The 22774-nt window shown below is 45.1% G+C and overlaps 1 protein-coding gene across 1 annotated transcript in view; it reads right to left on the minus strand.

Moving 5' to 3' along the window:
• The window catches only part of FRAS1 (Fraser extracellular matrix complex subunit 1), an 887592-nt gene that overhangs the window by 64479 nt on the left and 800339 nt on the right, over positions 1-22774 (minus strand). The window contains exons 51-55 of the mRNA XM_063919583.1: positions 21946-22059; positions 20337-20487; positions 19810-19969; positions 8322-8490; positions 3409-3655 (exon numbers count right to left, since the gene is read on the minus strand). Of these exons, the coding sequence (XP_063775653.1) occupies positions 3409-3655; positions 8322-8490; positions 19810-19969; positions 20337-20487; positions 21946-22059 (841 nt within the window). The remainder of the gene's footprint in view (positions 1-3408; positions 3656-8321; positions 8491-19809; positions 19970-20336; positions 20488-21945; positions 22060-22774) is intronic.

A 22774-nucleotide genomic window follows, 5' to 3' on the forward strand; every position in this document is an offset into this window, starting at 1 on the left:
CTCACCCTTTACCTAAAGTTTTGCCCGTCATTTTCTACAGCCCATTTTTGCAAATGTACCCCTTTACTTCTACAGCCCTTTTTGTAAATGTACCCCTTTATTCAAACACTGAACCTTGTGTGAGATCTTGCCCAAAGAAATTCTGGGAATTGTATTTATACAAAATAGAATTGCAGCATGATCGCTATACACTGAGAATAGAGGGTATTATTCCAAGCAGTGCAACATATTTTGTGTGTTTGTCGCAGATCCTTGCATTCCTTTTGAGCTAATCCTGTGAAGCCAGTAGATGACTGTGTTGAATCCCTATTTGAATTCTGAGCTAGGTATTAACTGGACTCCCTGTATAATGCGGTATGTGCAGGTGTAGCTGTGGGAACCAAGACCGCCTTAACAGCAGTGTAGGCCCCTGGGCACAGCAATGCACTGTGGCCCCTACCCAACCATCAGTAGTAGGGCGGGGGGTGCTATCAGCGGCAGCTTTGATGTCCCTCTCGGGGTAGAGGGGTTCTATCTTTTGCTCAGCATGTAGGACCTGGAGAAATAATTTCTAATTACTCCTTTACTACACAAATGGGGTGGGAAGGAGAGCACTAAACTGTAGAAGGGGACATTGTGCTGAATGAAGGGGCCCCGGTACATGACTTCCAGGGTGGTAGGGGGTGTTTAATACGCAGGGGAGGGGTGGATAGTGGAGTGGGCTTAATATTCACCATTTTCCGGGGTCAGGGCAGCTTGCTTTCAGTAGCGGATCTTGCCATGGGCAAGCAGGACTTTTGCCCAGGGCACCGCCTTCCGGAGGGCGCCGCACCATGGCAAGATCCGCTACTGTTTGGCAGTGCCCCCGGCTACCCGTCTAGTTTCCCTTCGCGGAGAGGACCTTTGCTGTGCGGTGCGCGATGACGTCATCGCGCACCGCACAGCATTGTGGGACTGGCAAAGACGCTAGGGGTCATAATTGACCTCTAGTGTCTATCTATGCTGTGCTATGGGTGAGACGTCATGATGTCTTTCCCATAGATCCGAGGAGAGGAGCGGCGCCGGCGGAGGTCTGCAGCTGTCGGGAATCAGGATCGGGGATAGGAAGTATTAATTTTCTTTTTGTTTTTTTGTAAGCGGCGCTACTGTACAGGGGGCACAAATGGGGGCACAGCTCTACAGGGGGCATAACTGACCACGCCCCTGTATGAAAACACGCCCCTATTTTTTGCCCGGGGTGCCACAAGGGCTAGAACCGGCCCTGCTTGCTTTACTACAGATATCTCCAGTTCCTGGAAATAGATTTCTTAGCTTTAATGGGATAAAACACTAGAAAGTCCCACCTTTCAAGAGGTACTGGGGACTTGGGGATCAGAGTTCAGGAGCCAGAGCAATCCACCAACAAAAATATAAAACTGCATATTAGGCGTGTGGAGCTGGAGCAGGGACCAGCTGCTTGAAGGCTGATGTCTCTGGTTCTGGGCATAGTAAAGACAAGCTGCCAGTGTCCACTGAAAGGGGAGAGTCACAGCTTTTGGAGTATACCCTCAGAAAAACTAAGTCAGACAGAACCCGAGATATCTGGCTGGGAAGAACAATTAACAGGCTTAGATGGGGACCACTGCTTTGAAGTCAGATATCTCCGGTTCCCCATGGCCGATTTTCAAAAATGTGGTACCCCTGGAAAAAGGGGACCCTCAGCTATCCTTTTACTCCTGGGGCCCTTGGGCAAGAGCCCATTGAGCCCATACGAAAAGACGGCCCTGGTGGGAACCTCCTGCATGTACCTAGTGCTCACTGCATCACTCATTGTTCCGGGCTCTGCAGGTCTGATATGATTAGTCTGTATTATTGTAAGACACTATACAGGCTGAATTCCTGGTGCGTAGGTGGCCTGAAATCTGTGTACATCTGGCAAATACAGAATTTTGGTATGAAAGAGGAATGGAAAGCAAATAACTTGCACACTTGAAATAGAGATTAATAGTCCAGGTGGAGCACAGAAAAGAATCTGTCTTAGGACACTGACATAACAGGACGCTCAATACATTACTGTGGAAATGTTTCGTACAAAGCACTGCCTGGAGTTCAGCCATCTCTTTTGCTTGGGCTGTTGCTTTCACCTGGAGTTCTGTATGGTACAAGGGCCACTCAGGACATACAGTACCTGTGCTCAGAGTGTCTCTCTGGAATGCTCTATCCCTGTGTATTGTATAGCGCTCACTGGGATGCACTGTCTATTGTATGGTGGTCAGTGAGGTGCTCTGATTATTGTGGGGTGGTCACTGGGATACTCTGTATATTGTATAGAAACATAGAATTGGACGGCAGATAAGAACCACTTGGCCCATCTAGTCTGCCCATTTTTTTACCATATTTTTACCTCAAACCTTATTTGATCCTTAATTATTTGTAAGGATATCCTTATGTCTATCCCATGCATTTCTAAATTGCTCTACTGTCTTAGCCCCTACCACCTCTGATGGGAGGCTATTCCACTTGTACACTACCCTTTCTGTGAAGTAATTTTTCCTCAAATTTCCCCTGAACCTACCTCCCTCCCCCTCCAGTCTCAGTGCATGTCCTCGTGTCCTATTGCTTTTCTTCATTTGAAGAAAGTTTCCCTCCTGGACTTTGTTAAAACCCTTGATATATTTGAAAGCTTCTGCTCCATATATTGAGATTTTTTTAGTCTTTCTGGGTATGTTTTGTGATGTAGGCCATGCACCATTTTAATTGCCCTTCTTTGTACAGTCTCTAATCTATTAATATCCTTCTGAAGTTATAGCCTCCAGAATTGAATACAGTATTCTAAATGAGGTCTTACCAATGGCATGATTACTTCTTTCATCTGCGGATTCCTCTCCCTATGCAACCAAGCATCTGACTAGCCTTACTCATTGCTTTGTTACATTGCTCACCTACCTTTAAGTCACCTGCACATGGTAGTCAGTCACTGGGAGGGTCTGTGTATTGTATGGCAGTCCCTGGGAAACTGGGTACTGTTTGGTGGTCAATGGAAAGCTCTGTGTATTGTATGATAGTTGTGGGGCATTGTGAAATGGAGAGGTAATTAAAAGGGGTGGAGAAAGGGAAAGCAAAGGGGGTAAATAGGTGGAAAAATCGGTGGCAGTTCTGCTCAAAGGTATGCAGTACCTGTACATTCTTTATGGTGACAATTTTAATTTTTATAGCTATTTCCAGAAACAGGAAGAAATCAATAAAATAAGTGTTTGAAAACTTGTCTACATTATGAAAGCTATTATAAATCTTACATCAACTTGTTACTTTAGAAGAGTACCAACACCTTTTATCATAGACATAAGGCACTTCTTATGAGCATAGTTCTGAGTTTGCCTATAGCGATGCCACTTGTTTAGAACATAATCTGAAACAATCTTCTTTAACAGATAAAACAAACAAACAAACCTTTTCTCTCAACAGGCACCGACAAGACATCAGCGCTCTCATTGGCACGGTATATCTTCTTATCAAACTGAAGAGTGGGCTCATCTTCTGTATCATTGATGTTCACGGTGGCCTTCGTGATCTGTCCTAGAAGGGCATAGGCTGGCATGCTCAGCTCCACTGTGAAACGTTCAATGTTCTCATACACCTGGTCATTATTAATTAGGATAGTACAAGCTTTGCTGTCCTCTCGCTCATCAAATTGTACCTGATAGAATGATACATATTAGATATACATATATCTATAGGCAGACAGACATGGCCTCTTTCCCTTTAAATAAATTCATTTGTACAGACTTCCTGTTTTCAACACTGATAGACAGCTGAACTGCTACAATGCCCTCATTTCAGTCTCTTAGTCGTTGTTGTAATTTCAGTGCTATTTTAAGTACTTTAATTATACCCACTCAAAGTTTTTATATGAGTTTTCTTAGGCAAGCTGGTATTTGGCTGTAATGCATTTATATAACAAAGAAGAAAAGATAATTATACAGAACAAAATAAAGTGTCAATATTTTAGACACTACGTAGAAAATAAGCTGTTGCTGTGCAAAACTAACATACAGTTTACTAAAAATAGTATTTGCCATTTTGGACATTGAATAAATTAATGCTTAATTAAATGTTGATGTATGAGCTGTACTCCACAGCTGCAAATTATGTACCGGGATTTACAAAGACATAGGGGGTAATTCAGACCTGATCACTCGCTAGTGTTTTTTGCAGCGCTGCGATCAGGTCAGAACTGCGCATTGCGGTACATACACGTCGCACAGGTACAAAGAGGATCGCCGCTCAGCGATGGGTTTGTGCGAAGAATCCATTCGCACAGGCGATCGCAAGGAGATTGACACGATGAAGCCGTTTGTGGTTGGTAACTGACTGTTTTCTGGGAGTGGTTGGAAAAACGCAGGCGTGTCCATGCGTTTGCAGGGAGGGTTCCTGACGTCAATTCCGGTCCCGGACAGGCTGAAGTGTTCGCAGCGGCCGAGTAAGTCCTGTAAGTCTGTTTGTACATCTCTGCAACACATGCGTTTGCACACTTGCAAAGCGAAAATACACTCCCCTATGGGCGGTGACTATCTGTTCGTAGCAGTGCAAAAAACCTCAAGCGAGCGATCAGGTCTGAATTATGCCCATAGTCTATAGCTGCTGAAAGTCTAGAGGCTTTTCCCATAACTACAGTACATACAGCATGTGGCAGTGGCTATTTCTTTGTAGTAAAAGCAACACTACATTAAAAAATAATATAGCTAATGGGCGGTCGGGATTCCGTCCGCCGGTATTTCACTAGGTGTCAGGATATCGGCGTCTGTCTCCTGACAGCCGGAATCCCAACAGCCGGCAAAATTAATGTCTCCCAGCTAAGCTAAGGGCTAACCAGAAAAAAATAACATTGCAGATATTGAGGTCCAACAGAATGCTTCTTGTTTTAAACAGACTCAGGCGTTTTTCTTCCATGAAGCAAGGTCAGTAACCTCACCTCAGGTGGTAGGCTGTACTGCGCAGCAGTTATAGCAATTAAGCAATTCTGCATAACAAAAACAAGAAGACCCTTGTTTTATTTGTTTTGGGCTTGGTTGCATTAATAAAGGTGGCTCTCTTTACCTACTCCATCCCCATTCAGATGGTCTAGTTTGCTGCTTTATTGTGTGTGGGGATGTGGGTAAAGGAAGGGAGCACCTGGACCAATAGCAGCCCTACATAGATAGATGATTATTTGTATCACAGAAACATCAGGACTCATTCATGACTCTTGTAAAATGGGCTAATTCACTTACTGGGCTAGTGGGGACATAGGTTGTCTGTAGAATATTATGTAGACACAAGCCAGTGGCGTATATACAATGGGGGTAGGTAGGGTTACCACCAATCCAAGATTCCCACAACAGTCCAGTAATGAAAAGGCCGGTCACTGCACATGCCTGTGTGTCCAGAATTCTTGAGTCGCCGCAGCTCTGCTTACGTCTGCCTGCATTACGCCCATACCAACCCATGGCACACCTCCTGGTCGTCTATGTCCTCCTACAGCCCGCCCGTCATGGCCCTCATACACCTGCATCCTGTAGTCAGTGTGGAGAGAGTCTGCGGGGTGTGTGGCTCAGCTGATAACATGCTGGCTGTGAAGGAGCTCCGATATTGGTGTCTGCTCAGCGCCAATAATGAGGTGTGTATGCGCAAGACTGCGCTTGCGCAGATTAAGATATACAATTTAACAATGGCGCTGCTCAGCTGACAGCCAAACACAATATAACTCGCATCAGGCTTCTACAGTCTGCCACACCATTGTATGTGATGGAGTTTTTGTTCCTCACTCTCTGTCACTAATTATACTTAAAACTCATGTACTGTCTGGGGGAGGGGATGGTTTATGGGGTGACATGGGGATATGAAGGAGAGTGTGTGTAACGGCCAGCTAACGGAGAAGAGTGATGCTGTGGAGACACTGCAGCTAGGCTGATCTCTACAAATGGTGGGGGAAAGGAGGTGGTGGGAGTCTCTGTTGGAAACCTCAAAGGAGGGATTACAAGTAAGAAGATCACCATCATCACTCCAGTGTCCATGCCCATGTTTTACTATATGTCTGCCACCATTGGTGGTGTTTAAGCTACCAGACCCGCCTGCCCCTTCCCAATGTCTGCTGCTACTGATCCAATGTGTACAGCGTCCCCAGACCTTATTTATACCAGTCTGGACACTGACATGGAATGTGTGACAGGCCTGAGGGAGAGGTGGGCCGTGATTTAAAGGGACATTATAAGGCTTCCTTTCTCTTGCTTTTTCATTTCTTCCCTTCCTGGTTTTTATTCCCTTCTATAATTCTATGGTTTTTATTTGAAAATGTACTGTATGCTTTCTACACACACCTATGTTTGTTTGTTCATGTTTGAGACTGTGTTTCCTTTGTACATCTCTTTTTGGCGCTGGCGGGTCATGTTTGTTTATACTTGTATGTATATCTTATCTCTAAGAACAATGTTTATAAATCAAACAAATGGGGGGGGGGGGGCATGATAAGGGACTCTGAGGCTGGCATTTAAAAGGACATAAATAAGAAGGCTCTGGAATTATAAAGGGCTTTGTATGGCATATAATAACATAAGGGTGCCTCTGAGGCATATAAAGGGGCATGAGGGGGCTCTGGCATATAAAGTGTGGTTTTGGCCACACTCCTGGTCATGCCATGTTTGGAAACCGGAAAATAAAAATGTGGCAACACTCTAGGTCCTAGAGTCAGAGGGGCCCCGCGACATACATCCTGCATGTAGAATGGAGAGTTTTCACCAGCCATTTTCTGAAAATCTTTCTGTACAACATACAGATGTGCCCTCATACATCTAGCCTTTATACGCTATGCAGCGCTACTAACCTTGGGCATCTTTGTTTGACAAAATTGTGTCTTAGTCGCACTACAATGAGATTAGGATGCCCCATGAGACTGTGCTGATTAATTTGATATGCGACACTTGTATATTGTGTGCGACTGAGTCTGTATAAGGAGCAGAACAGAATTTGTATTGGAAACAAGCTTTATACAGATTCAGAGACTCAGTCACGCAGATATACAAGTGTCGTACATCAAATTATTATATATAACATTCTAGTTGCATTGCGTTGCAACTAAGACACATTTTCAACAACAAAAACAAAGAATAAAAAAAAGACACATGAAGATTCTAGAAGATCCTCACGGACCCTAGCGTGTCATGAGGGGCTGTTTGCTGTGACTGCAGCACAGATGTATGAGGACATACCCGTTAATGGACTTGCTTGTTTTGTACAGCACCAAAGACTTTCTTTATTTATATGCTAAGCCACTGTTGGTAGGTAACCATCTTGTCTCTCATCTGACTGGCCTATGTATGCACTAACTGCACTCCCTTTACTGTGGCATTTGCAGGTGTAGCTGCGGAAACCTTCTGCACATACATAGTGTTCATTGCACATCATTCTTAGGGGGAGATTTAGCAAAGCTTAGAGAGAGATCTGTTCCAACCAATCGGAACCTGTCTTTTTTCAAATGGAGGTGTAGATGTATGATCAATGCTTATCGTTATTTGTCTGTACCTGGTTCGCCCATTTATCGTGGTGAAGTAGGTCCAGACTTCATCAGGATGTAATATTGTGTTTTTCCAAAGAAAGAGAATGTTAATTCACCTGTCTGGTGAACCGCACTCTTTCGGCATCTGACCAGCACTTGCAGTGAATCTGTGCGTGTGCCGTCATTAATTCCCCAGTGGCTTTACAGAAAAAAAAACAACCTTATGAGTTTCTGTAAGCACAGTCCCTGGTTGCATATTCCGACAGCCAGGGACACTGCTGTGGCGCGACAACGACAGCTGAACTGTCAAAATCGATAGCTGCAGCCATCGGAGCGGACAGTGACACTGACCATTCATACATTTACTGGCACATTGCCCCTATCTTGAAGATATTAGCACTGATAATGACAATGGCGCATAGCATCCCCATCAATTTGCACAAATGTCTACATTAATACATAGGGGGAAGCAGTAACTGCAGCACATAATGTGCTCAATTACCAGTAAGCCCCATGACATCCGATGATACGTCTACTCTGCAGCCGGTAAAATGACAGTTGATTGGTTGGCAGTACTTTATCTCTCTCTATCCCCTCCAAAGCGTTGATAAATCTCCTCCCCAGTTCCGGGCAGTGTAGGATTTATGTGATCTGTCTGTATTTATTTATGATGCCACAGGCATGTAGTGAGCCATAAATAGGCTGAGATCTGTGTACATCATGTTTCAGTAGGTTTCATAAATATGGGAAGAGTTTGACCCATACAAATAACTTGTACACAGGACCCCTTCAATTCTTAAAACACCCCTGCACAAAGTTAGTAAATATTTACCTGTCCAGCATATTCCACATAGTCCTGTTGCCCGGGTCTAGATCCCACACTGGAGCTGGACGTAGCAGTTCCCTGTTCTGTGCGGCATAATACTATTGCATATTGGTTAAGGTTCCCGGTCCTCTTTACAGTCACGCTGATGGATCCCGCCTGTTCACTCACATTGTAACTGTTAACATAAAAAACCTCTGTCACTAGACAGTTCTCCTTCTTTACACCAATACTCTTTATAGGGCAACCTTCATTAGCCACCATATATAATCTCTACACCAAGTAGAATATACAAATCTTTACACTCATTCTGTTATTAAAGACAAAAAGGATAAAAGAAATTTAACAGAAGTCAAGTAGTCAAATAGAGTATACTCTCTAATTGGTGCTTCTGTATACTCCCTTTAAGGAGGCTATCCAATTACCTGTGGTCGATGAGCTGTGGTCGCCGGGAGCTATCCTATTAGCCCCGATGCGGCGTGCTCCACCCCTGATGCTGGTACTTACCACGGATTATGCTTCGGGTGCCTGAGGCACCCGAAGCATAATCCACGATAAGCGGCTGCTGGAGCACGATGTGTTATTGCGCAATCGTGGGTCCATTTTCGCCTGATGTAAACGGCCTGTAATAGGATACCCAATATTCGGCCATTTTCACCAGGCAAAAACAGATTGTGGATAACTGGAAAACGGATCGTCTCTCATGAGGATGCCAAAATGGACAATCACTTTATGCTAATGGTATGTTATAGCTATGTATGTTTCTGTTAGTGGCACAGTGGGCAGCATCACTGCCTCACAGTGATGGGGCCAGATGTTTGATCCTGACCATGGAACTGTCCTATGTATCCCAGCTTCCAATCACATTCTAAAATATAGGTTAATTGACTTTTGAGTAAAAAAAGCCCTTGTGAGTGTGACATGTGGTAGGGAATACATTTTGTAAGTTTTGTAAGCTCCACTGGGGCAGGGACTGATATTAATGATTCAGTTTTGTGTGTAAAACACCGTATAATATTCTGGTGCTATATAAACAAAGGCTAGTAAGTAAATATATATAGCACTTTCTGCATTTTAACCTGTGCAATGACTTTAGTAGTAAATGATATAGCTCATTTTCCCCCTCTTGAGTTTACTACATAGCTCATTTTCCCCCTCCTGAGTTTTCTACATCGCAGCTGGCGATGAGTGATTTGCGGCCCCGCGGGTCGTTAACCACCGTCAGTCTCAGCTGGCATGCAGCTCACTTCGGACCAAAGCTGCATGCTCTAGTCGGCCGCGACATGAAGTCACTATGCGATATCGCTGTTGGGCGGCCCAGGAGGGGAAACATTAGGCGATGTCGCTCACCGAGCACATTGCCTAGTGCATACCCACCTTAAGAATGATGGTAGGGCACTCCAATCAACATGGGAACTTTCTAAACAAACTTGTACCCCTTTCACATCTCCAATGCCGGATCCCACCCGGGATTTGGAAACCCAGCAATATACCGGGCACCATAGCGGCGGGGGGCGGAGCCGGCAGCGGTGCTGAGAGATAAGCACATCTCCGCGCCGCCTCTCCCTATGTAGTAAACGGGTCCCGGGTCGCATCAACCTGGGAACCCGTTTACACTGCCACTGACCCGGTATTCAACCCAGGAATGAATAACCCTTCTTATTATCAGGGTTGAATTACCGGATCAGGTGACCCGGGAATTCTCCAAGGCCCCTTACACTTCGCACACTGACCCGTGTCGACCCGGTAATATGCCGGGTCGATACCGGGTTATTTTTGCGATGTGAAAGGGATATTATGATGAGCTGTTTAAAATGCAAAACCCTCAATAGCAATTTCATAAAAGATTCATAAACGGTAATCACAAAAGGTAAATCAATATTTGTCATCATATGATCATAAAATCATTATTTATAATTAAACATAGAAAACATTTTACATACTGAATTAAACAGGTATTTTGCTTGTATCATTAATTCACTCTAAATGCCAGTGAGAGCAGAATAAGTATCTATAATCCTGCTCTGCTACACCTCATAATTAGCAACAAACATTATGGGACTCATACTGAGTTGAATGCATTTTGCTTAATTAATAAGCCATTCGCAGTTTAATTATGTCGGCCATGTGTACTGTACTTCCATCTGCATGGCTTAAGCTCTGAGACATGCATACGCTACTGGCAGGATCAACCATGAAGCTTGGGGTGAGATAACCACATGATGCGTCCAACTCTGTAAGGCTAGCTTATGTGGCAGGTTCACGTCAGGAGAGAACGGTAGTATATGTGACAGGTTCACGTCAGGAGAGAACGGTAGTATATGTGGCAGGTTGATGTCAGGAGAAAACAGTAGTATATGTGGCAGGTTCACATCAGGAGAGAACAGTAGTATATGTGGCAGGTTCACATCAGGAGAGAACAGTAGTATATGTGGCAGGTTCACATCAGGAGAGAACAGTAGTATATGTGGCAGGTTCACGTCAGGAGAGAACAGTAGTATATGTGGCAGGTTCACGTCAGGAGAGAACAGTAGTATATGTGGCAGGTTCACGTCAGGAGAGAACGGTAGTATATGTGGCAGGTTCACGTCAGGAGAGAACGGTAGTATATGTGGCAGGTTCACGTCAGGAGATAACAGTAGTATATGTGGCAGGTTGATGTCAGGAGAGAACGGTAATATATGTGGCAGGTTGATGTCAGGAGAAAACAGTAGTATATGTGGCAGGTTGATGTCAGGAGAAAACAGTAATATATGTGGCAGATTCACGTCAGGAGAGAACAGTAGTATATGTGGCAGGTTCACATCAGGAGAGAACAGTAGTATATGTGGCAGGTTCACGTCAGGAGAGAACAGTAGTATATGTGGCAGGTTCACGTCAGGAGAGAACGGTAGTATATGTGGCAGGTTCACATCAGGAGAGAACGGTAGTATATGTGGCAGGTTCACGTCAGGAGAGAACAGTAGTATATGTGGCAGGTTCATGTCAGGAGAGAACGGTAGTATATGTGGCAGGTTCACGTCAGGAGAGAACAGTAGTGTATGTGGCAGGTTGATGTCAGGAGAGAACGGTAGTATATGTGGCAGGTTGATGTCAGGAGAAAACAGTAGTATATGTGGCAGGTTGATGTCAGGAGAAAACAGTAGTATATGTGGCAGGTTCACGTCAGGAGAGAACAGTAGTATATGTGGCAGGTTCACGTCAGGAGAGAACAGTAGTATATGTGGCAGGTTCACGTCAGGAGAGAACAGTAGTATATGTGGCAGGTTCACGTCAGGAGAGAATGGTAGTATATGTGGCAGGTTCACGTCAGGAGAGAACAGTAGTATATGTGGCAGGTTGATGTCAGGAGAGAACAGTAGTATATGTGGCAGGTTGATGTCAGGAGAACGGTAGTATATGTGGCAGGTTCACGTCAGGAGAGAATGGTAGTATATGTGGCAGGTTCACGTCAGGAGAGAACAGTAGTATATGTGGCAGGTTCACGTCAGGAGAGAACAGTAGTATATGTGGCAGGTTGATGTCAGGAGAGAACAGTAGTATATGTGGCAGGTTGATGTCAGGAGAGAACAGTAGTATAAGCACCTGGCTTACTTCAGTAAATGCTGCAGTTTCACAAAACAATACAATCAGTTCAATTGTTTGAAAAGTCAGTTGGGTGTTTTTTTCCTGTCTATTAGATAGGAAAAAAACAGACACCCAACTGACTTTTCAAACAATTGAATTCTCCATAGCTGCCAAACGTCATTATCATCTGCTCTTATTTTATCCCATGGGTCAAACACCCGCAAGTGACCTTCCTCCTGATAGGTACATATGAGTCGTCTGTGGTCTGCAGGAGGCCTTTACTGCAATATGCCCTTACAGTACTTGTCCAGTACTCAGGGGCCGTTTAAGAAAGGAGAGTTCCCGCGTGCAGGCTTCGTGCGGACTCCCTCTTCTCTGGCAGCAGGTCTCCGGGAAGATGGTACCAGCCCCTTGTTCCTGGGGGCTTCTCTACTGCTCATGTGCAAATCACTGGGAAAAGCCACCATGCCATTTTCCCTGTGATCTTTGCTGCTCTACAGCTCTGGACCGCCAGGCAATGCTGGACTAGATGGCAGAGAGGTGAGTAAAAATAAGAATTTACTCACCGGTAATTCTATTTCTCGTAGTCCGTAGTGGATGCTGGGAACTCCGTAAGGACCATGGGGAATAGACGGGCTCCGCAGGAGACTGGGCACTCTAAAAAAAGATTAGGTACTATCTGGTGTGCACTGGCTCCTCCCTCTATGCCCCTCCTCCAGACCTCAGTTAGGGAAACTGTGCTCGGAAGAGCTGACATTACAAGGAAAGGAAATTTTGAATCCAGGGTAAGACCCATACCAGCCACACCAATCACACCGTACAACATGTGATAACCTTACCCAGTTAACAGTATGAACAACAACTGAGCCTCACTCAACGGATGGCTCATAACAATAACCCTTATTTAAGCAATAACTATATACACATATTGCAGAGAGTCCGCACTTGGGACGGGCGCCCAGCATCCACTACGGACTACGAGAAATAGAATTACCGGTGAGTAAATTCTTATTTTCTCTGACGCCCTATTGGATGCTGGGAACTCCGTAAGGACCATGGGGATTATACCAAAGCTACCAAACGGGCGGGAGAGTGCGGATGACTCTGCAGCACCGAATGAGCAAACACAAGGTCCTCTTCAGCCAGGGTATCAAACTTGTAGAACTTTGCAAATGTGTTTGAACCCGACCAAGTAGCAGCTCGGCAAAGCTGTAATGCCGAGACCCCTCGGGCAGCCGCCCAAGAAGAGCCCACCTTCCTTGTGGAATGGGCTTTTACCGATTTTGGATGCGGCAATCCAGCCACAGAATGAGCCTGCTGAATCGTGCTACAGACCCAGCGAGCAATAGTTTGCTTTGAAGCAGGAGCACCCAGCTTGTTGGGTGCATGCAAGATAAACAGTGAGTCAGTCTACCTGACTCCAGCCGTTCTGGAAACATATATTTTCAAAGCCCTGACTACGTCCAGCAACTTGGAGTCCTCCAAGTCCCGAGTAGCCGCAGGCACCACAATAGGTTGGTTCAAATGAAACGATGACACCACCTTTGGGAGAAATTGGGGACGAGTCCTCAATTCTGCCCTGTCCATATGGAAGATCAGATAAGGGCATTTACATGACAAAGCCGCCAATTCCGACACACGCCTAGCCGATGCTAAGGCCAACAGCATGACCACTTTCCACGTGAGATACTTTAGTTCCACGGTCTTAAGTGGCTCAAACCAGTGGGATTTCAGGAAATCCAACACAACATTAAGATCCCAGGGTGCCACTGGTGGCACAAAAGGGGGCTGAATATGCAGCACTCCCTTAACAAATGTCTGAACCTCAGGCAGTGAAGCCAGTTCTTTATGAAAGAAAATGGATAGGGCCGAAATCTGGACCTTTATGGACCCCAATTTTAGGCCCATAGTCACCCCTGACTGTAGAAAGTGCAGGAATCGACCCTGCTGGAATTCCTCTGTAGGGGCCTTCCTGGCCTCACACCAAGCAACATACTTCCGCCATATACGGTGATAATGTTTTGCTGTCACGTCTTTCCTAGCTTTTATCAGCGTAGGAATAACTTCATCCGGAATGCCTTTTTCCGCTAGGATCCGGCGTTCAACCGCCATGCCGTCAAACGCAGCCGCGGTAAGTCTTGGAACAGACAGGGCCCTTGTTGCAGCAAGTCCGCCATTGCCATCCTGCTTCTTGTGCCGCCCTGGCGGTTTACATGGACGACCGCCGTGATGTTGTCTGACTGAATCAGCACTGGCCGGTTTCGAAGCAGGGGCTCTGCTTGACTCAGGGCGTTGTAAATGGCCCTTAATTCCAGTATATTTATGTGTAGAGAAGTCTCCAGACTTGACCACAGTCCTTGGAAGTTTCTTCCCTGAGTGACTGCCCCCCACCCTCGGAGGCTTGCATCCGTGGTCACCAGGACCCAGTCCTGTATGCCGAACCTGCGGCCCTCGAGAAGGTGAGCACTCTGCAGCCACCACAGAAGAGACACCCTGGCCCTGGGGGACAGGGTGATCAGCCGATGCATCTGAAGATGCGATCCGGACCACTTGTCCAACAGATCCCACTGAAAGATCCTTGCATGGAACCTGCCGAAGGGAATGGCTTCGTATGAAGCCACCATCTTTCCCAGGACTTGCGTGCAGTGATGCACCAATACCTGTTTTGGTTTCAGGAGGTCCCTGACCAGAGATGCTAATTCCTGGGCCTTCTCCACCGGGAGAAACACCTTCTTCTGTTCTGTGTCCAGAATCATGCCCAGGAAAAGCAGACGCGTCGTAGGAATCAGCTACGACTTTGGAACATTCAGAATCCAGCCGTGCTGTAGTAACACTTCCTGATAAGAGTGTTACGCTGATCAACAACTGCTCCCTGGACCTCGCCTTTATGAGGAGATCATCCAAGTACGGGATAATTATAACTCCCTTCTGCCGAAGGAGTATCATCATTTCGGCCATTACCTTGGTAAATATTCTCGGTGCCGTGGACAGGCCAAACGGCAACGTCTGGAACTGGTAATGACAGTCCTGTACCACAAATCTGAGGTACACCTGGTGAGGTGGGTAAATGGGGACATGCAAGTAAGCATCTTTGATGTCCAGCGACACCATAAAATCCCCCTCTTCCAGGCTTGCAATAACCGCTCTGAGCAATTCCATTTTGAACTTGAATTTCTTTATATAAGTGTTCAAGGACTTTAGATTCAGAATGGGTCTCACCGAACCGTCCGGTTTCGGTACCACAAACATTGTGGAATAGTAACCCCTTCCCTGTTGAAGGAGGGGGATCCTGACAATCACTTGCTGGAGGTACAGCTTGTGAATTCCTCCAGCACTACCTCCCTTTCCATGGGGGAAGCTGGCAAGGCTGATTTGAGGTAACTGCGGGGGGGGGAGTCACTTCGAATTCCAGCTTGTATCCCTGAGATACAATTTGTATAGCCCAGAGATCCACCTGTGAACGAATCCACTGGCTGCTGAAGTTTCGGAGACGCGCCCCCACCGCACCTGGCTCCGCCTGTGGAGCCCCAACGTCATGCGGTGGACTTAGTGGAAGCAGGGGAGGATTTTTGTTCCTGGGAACTTGCTGCATGGTGCAGCTTCTTACCTCTACCCCTGCCTCTGGCAAGAAAGGATGCACCCCTGACCCTCTTGCCTTTTTGGGAACGAAAGGACTGCATTTGATAATACGGTGCTTTCTTAGGCTGTGAGGAAACCTGAGGCAAGAAAGTGGACTTTCCAGCTGTCGCTGTAGACACGAGGTCCGACAGACCGTCCCCAAACAACTCCTCACCCTTATATGGCAAAACCTCCATGTGTTTTTTAGAATCAGCATCTCCTGTCCATTGCCGAGTCCATAAGACCCTCCTGGCAGAAATGGACATAGCATTAATTCTAGAGCCCAGCAGGCAAATGTCCCTCTGAGCATCTCGCATATATAAGACGACGTCTTTGATATGGCCCAGGGTTAGCAAAACAGTATCTCTGTCGAGGGAATCTATGTCGTCTAACAGAGTATCTGTCCACGCTGCTACAGCACTACACATCCAGGCTGAAGCAATAGCAGGTCTCAGTAGAGTACCAGAGTGTGTATACACTGACTTCAGGATAGCTTCCTGCTTTCTATCCGCAGGCTCCTTTAAGGCGGCCGTATCCTGAGACGGCAGGGCCACCTTTTTAGATAAGCGTGTCAGCGCCTTGTCCACCCTAGGGGATGTTTCCCAACGTAACCTGTCCGTTGGCGGGAAAGGGTACGCCATCAGTAACCTCTTAGAAATCACTAATTTCTTATCAGGGGAACTCCACGCTTCTTCACACAATTCATTTAATTCATCAGATCGGGGAAAAGTCACTGGTTGCTTTTTCTCCCCAAACATATAAACCCTCTTGGTATTAACCGGGTTACTCTCAGAAATGTGTAATACATCTTTCATTGCAATAATCATGTATCGGATGGCCTTGGTCATTTTAGACTGTAAATGTGCCTCATCATCGTCGACACTGGAGTCGGCATCTGTGTCAACCATCTGAGATAGAGGGCGTTTATGAGCCCCTGACGGCTTCTGAGACGCCTGGGTAGGCGCGGGCTGAGACCCCGGCTGTCCCAAGGTTGCAGCATCATCAAACCTTTTATGTAAGGAGTTTACATTGTCATTTAAGACCTTCCACATATCCATCCAATCAGGTGTCGGCCCCGACGGGGGCGATACCACACTTATCTGCCCTTGCTCCGCCTCCACGTAACCTTCCTCATCAAACATGTCGACACAGCCGTACCGACACACCGCACACACACAGGGAATGCTCAGACTGAGGACAGGACCCCAACAAAGTCCTTTGGGGAGACAGAGAGAGAGTATGCCAGCACACACCACAGCGCTATATAACACAGGGATTTTCACTGCTAATAAGTGATTTTCCCAATAGCTGCTTTTTTGTATTGATTTGCGCCTACATATATGTGTCCCCCCTCTCTTTTTAACCCGTCTTGTACCTGGATACTGCAGGGGAGAGCCTGGGGAGCTGCTTCCAGCGGAGCTGTGAAGGGAAAATGGCGCTGGTGTGCTGAGGAAGAAGGCCCCGCCCCCTCAGTGGCGGGCTTCTGTCCCGCATTTCATGTAAAAAATGGCGGGGGTTTTTACATATATATAGTGCTAGACTGTATATATGTATGTTTTTGTGCCAAAGGTACCTCAATTGCAGCCCAGGAAGCCCCCCCCCCAGCGCCCTGCACCCTACAGTGACCGGAGTGTGTAAATGTGCTGGGAGCAATGGCGCACAGCTGCGGTGCTGTGCGCTACCTTAATGAAGACAGGAGTCTTCAGCCGCCGATTTCGTCGTCTTCCAGCTTCTGTTCTTCTGGCTCTGCAAGGGGGACGGCGGCGCGGCTCCGGGAACGGACGATCGAGGACAGGTGCCTGTGTTCGAACCCTCTGGAGCTAATAGTGTCCAGTAGCCTAAGAAGCACAAGCTAGCTGCAAGCAGGTAGGTTTGCTTCTCTCCCCTCAGTCCCTCGTAGCAGAGAGTCTGTTGCCAGCAGAAGCTCACTGAAAATAAAAAACCTAATAAATACTTTCTTTTCTAGTAAGCTCAGGAGAGCCCACTAGGAGCACCCAGCTCTGGCCGGGCACAGATTCTAACTGAGGTCTGGAGGAGGGGCATAGAGGGAGGAGCCAGTGCACACCAGATAGTACCTAATCTTTTTTTAGAGTGCCCAGTCTCCTGCGGAGCCCGTCTATTCCCCATGGTCCTTACGGAGTTCCCAGCATCCACTAGGACGTCAGAGAAACTATAAATGGGTGCAGGGTGAGAGGTGGTGGCCCCTCTGGATGCAGGAGCCCATGTGCACTGCACACCATGCACCAATTATAGATATACCAGTACCAATACTGTCATGCTTCCTCCATTCTCTTTCCTCTTTCTAAGCACACAGAGACATACATTTAAAATACATAATAACCGACATAGCCATACAGTTTTCTGTATGCAGACACAGTATAAAAACAAGAACACATGGGGGGGTAATTCCAAGTTGATCGCAGCAGGAATTTAGTTAGCAACTGGGCAAAACCATGTGCACTGCAGGGGAGGCAGATTTAACATGTGCAGAGAGAGTTAGATTTGGGTGTGGTGTGTTCAATCTGCAATCTAATTTGCAGTGTAAAAATAAAGCAGCCAGGATTTACCCTGCACAGAAATAAAATAACCCACCCAAATCTAACTCTCTCTGCACATGTTAAATCTGCCTCCCCTGCACTGCACATGGTTTTGCCCAATTGCTAACTAAATTCCTGCTGCGATCAACTTGGAATTACCCCCTTTGTGTAAAACTGTTAGTGCAATTTGTTAGTGCAACTCTTACTAAGCCCCAATTTTATAAGCATCCTTCACAACAACTGAAAGATAAAGGTGGCGTGTACAGTTGTGTGTATTTTAATGGAACTGGCCACTTTTCATTTTCAATTCATATTTTCAATTAATCTATACAATTTTCTTGAGATTTAAAATAACAATTACAATGACCAGCGTCACTGTAGCATAAAGGCTGCAAATTCCCACTGGCAATATTTGCATGTGTTTCACTAGCATGATGTAGCACCCGAAACAATTACTTCTGTTGCCACCATCACCACTTCTGCTGTTTGCTAATGCTATGGTAACATAACAATTTTTGAAACATGGTATGTTCTATCCACCCATGCAGGTAAAAGTGTTGTAGAAGCTTACAGAGAGATCCAAACGTGAGGTCCAAGTGAGCACCAAAAACTATAGAACATATAAGTAACAACAAACCTATGGCAAATTCATTGCACTAATGCCACTCCAGTGTGTATATGGTATTAGGTTATTGTTTTGCAGAGTTCCAACATACCAGAAGATTACAGGAAAGTCTGAAACAATAATTTATGTATCATCTTGGGGAGTACAAACTGTGTGCGGCATAATATTCCATGTAGGACATTGCTTTTATTCTACAGGAAATGGCGGCTGTAAATTATATGAAGCCCAAACTGTATAGATAAAACAGATATTTTCTGTCAAACTGTTATTTGTTCTCTGCAAGGTCTTATCTCTATGACAAATGACAGATTCAAGTATCAAGAGCACATATTGTGATTCCTAACAAGTTTTTTACTTCATCAGAAGAAAAAACTTCCTGGAAGGTGCCATTAGGGAGAAGGAATAATATGAAGGTTGTACCTTATTGCTTTATGTAATCTTCATCACAATACCCAATATCTAATAAAGGTGTTAGATCCTTATACAAAATCATTACATGACCACAATTTGATTAGAACCTTTATTACAGTACATCTATTTAGCCTAAAAAACTGAAATTCCTTCGTTTTCTCTGGAAACCTTTTCCCAAGTCATATACTGAAAACCACGATAATCAGATCACATACAGACATCATCTGGATAACAAGATATTTCTCATAGCATTAATGTTTGCAGTAGGGTGTAGTGTTGCTTAGGTGTCACATCATAGCAAACTTTTATTTACCATATTTTACTGTTGTCTCCGGTTAGTATTTGGTTACTTTACTCTTCTTTACAGTACAAACATATTTATAGAATTTTGTTACCCATAAAAGAATGAGCCAGATAATTTGTAATTGTTTTATACCATCAAATATTCCCTGCCACAGATGATTGATTACCAAAACAACTTATGGCAGAGACTGCATAAGAGGTCCAAGGTAGCTTTAGATGCTATGTGTACCAGTAAGCAATGCACACAGTAGCCTCATTCTCACTTACATTGTCTATTACAGTTCAGCAAAGGAGACTTTATTAAGGACACAATTGTATGTTCTAGATGGGCATATTTACTTGTATCAGAAGTCCATCTAAATTCCCTTTAATATGCAGGCCTTTGACTGAAGACCATTACCAGACCTGCTGTAGACATGTCTAGTCACAGACTTACCTAACGTGTGTAAAGCTGATCAGAGACCACTGGATGTGGAACATGTTGTCACTGACCACGTTGGGCTTAGTGTCCTTCACAAGAAACTTAAAGTTATCCGTTGTTTCCTTGTGCTTCTCCTCGCGCAAAATATAACGGATTAAGCCCAGGTTTATGTCCTCTGGTGTGAAAGCAGAAGCACATTTGTAATTCATACAGATGCATATATTCAGAGCAATATTATCAAACAAATATGAATGTGAACCTATTTCCAGGTACACATTAGTACGACCAACCTTTATGCTGATGGTCGAGGCGATTTCCCTTCGCCCCAGACCATGGGAGACTGCTGGTATACACTAGACAATTTAATGAATGACGGAACGATCTCTTGTTTCATCCTTCATTAGAATGCACCAGGTTACACACGATATCGGTCATACACACTGCACAATATGCACGTAAACCCCCAGTTTAAATAAATGCACTTAACAGAGTGACTGTGCTGTCTTATGCTGGTGATACATACGATATTAAAGTGTAAATACCTTGTGTAAATGTAGTGAGGAATATTCCAGGTCTTAGCTTGTTCTCTAAATAACCATGCATGGGTCCACTTAAGATTTCATATATAAGTTGTTTGTCATCCGTATCTGGGTCTATGGTCATTAGTTCCTTTTTGGTAATGTAATTTAAAGCCTAGAGATAATACAAATAACACTGAGACTCTACGATACTTCATAAGGAGGAATTACAACATAATTACAAAGAATAGATAAAAGTACATACAAAAACCACTGTTCAAGAAATATTTGACATACTGTAAGATAGTAGCCAACGTTAAGATTCCAGCAACAGTAAAGGCTATAATGAATTCTATATACACACAGAACTTAAAGCAGATTTCTACCATAGGTTTTCATTAAGCACATATGTCTAACAACTCATGTGATGACAGAGAATGGAGGAGGGGGAGATATGACAGTCCAGAGAAGTGTTCCAAAGCATCGCTGCTCACTACAAATTACACTGTGAAATGGAAAGGGGTCCATTCACGTAAAACACTAAAAATGAATTGCTACTTATTACTATACATCTCATCGGTTCAATGCAATATATAGCTGTAATAAGTAGAAATTCATGTTTACTCACCTCTCCAGCAATACTTTCCGATATCCTGCGGTACAGCAGTGAGGTCTTCTCCAGGCGGTCCCTTTGTGATGCCCGGAGTTAGCCCACGGGTCTGTCTGCGCATGTGTCTACAGCTGACCTCCCGGGAGGCTGCAGGGGCTGCTTGGAAGTTAGGGGGCGGGGCCAGCATGGGTGCGGGACAGAGAGCCGGGAAGCATTGAGCTTTCCTGCTGTCTCTGCACTGATGTTCAGGTTGCGCCATCCTGCAATGGTGAATCTGAAGTCCACGGAGAAGCGGAAAGTTGAGCTTTCCATTCCTTCATGAATCGCACTCACCATACTAAAATATGGTGATGCGATTCAGCCACGGAGTGGGGGTGCTGCTGAAGAAGTCAAGGACTTCTCTGCCTTAACCTGGTCTGTGAATAGTACGAAGCATTTCTCTGCTTTATGAATAGTCCCCTAAATCACTAATATCAGACTGGACAAATAAGCCCAAAAAAATGCTATTCTTCTTACTTCTTGCTACTGTGATATATGTTAACACACACACATTTTCACTGGATTACTGCTTTAAGGAAAAGATTCATGATCAACTGTTGAGTGTTTAATCTATAGTACAGCTGCAAGTGAAGTGAAAACCATCAGTTTCAAATAATCACAAATTAGTGAAATTACAAAAGGGGTAGTTTGTAGGGGTGTACTATAAGTGGCTGGCTGTCAGGATCCCGGTGCCCAGCATACCAGCGGGTGCCACGTTATTTATTCTCCCTCCAGGGGTATCCTGGACACCCCAAGGGGGAGAATAGTTGTCGGTATACCTGCGGTCGGGATCCCGGGGCCAGTATGCTGAGCGCCGGGATCCTGGCAGCCAGTATATTGAGTGCCACCCGTTTGTAGACTGCAATCAATGAATCACTGGTGGATCAGACAGTGGGTGGGAGTGTGATCTATTTGGACAGATTACCTCATCAACAGAAAAAAGATAATTAACACCACTATAACTGAATATTATAGCTAGTGTACCTTGCCATCCATGTATTCCAACCACTGGAGACCCAAATTGGTAACAATTCTTGGTGTTCCATCATCAACTGGAAGGATATCTACCTTAAATCTCTGAGGAATTGCAGTTACAATCTGAAACCATGATTGAAAGATATATGAGCCTGACACAGTTCCCACTTCAATGTTTACTATTTAGAAAAAGCTAGTGGCGATGAAAGGACACATGTATCAATATATACACGATATTGACAAAAATATTTGGATACCTGACCATTACACCAACAGGCACTGTAATAACATTGTATTCAAATACATATACTTTAATATGGAATTGGTACCCCCTTTTGCAGTTATAATAGCTTCCAATTTTCTTGGAAGGCTTTCCACAAGATTTTGGAGTATTTCTGTGGGAATTTGTGCCCATTCATTTTGTAGAGCAGGCATGACCCAACCTGTGGCTCTTCAGCTGATGTGAAACTACACATCCCAGCATGCCCTGCCACAGTTTTGCTATTAGGGAATGCTAAAACTGTGGCAAGGCATGCTGGCATGTGTAGTTTCACAACAGCTGGAGAGCCACAGGTTGGCTTTTATGACGTGATGTTGGACGACAAGCCTGGCTCGCAATCTCCATTCCAGTTCATCACAAAGGTACTCGATAGGGTTGAGGGCAGGGCTCTGTGTGGGCCAGTCAAGTTCTTCCACACCGAACTCATCAAACCATCTCTTTAGAAGTCCTTGCTTTGTGCACTGGGGCACAGTCAAGTTGGAATAGAAAAGGGCCTTCCCCAAACTGTTGCCACAAAGTTGGAAGCACAGCATTGTCCAAAAAGTCTTGGTATGCTGA

Source organism: Pseudophryne corroboree, chromosome 1, assembly GCF_028390025.1.
Source record: "Pseudophryne corroboree isolate aPseCor3 chromosome 1, aPseCor3.hap2, whole genome shotgun sequence".
NCBI classification, from domain to species: domain Eukaryota; kingdom Metazoa; phylum Chordata; class Amphibia; order Anura; family Myobatrachidae; genus Pseudophryne; species Pseudophryne corroboree.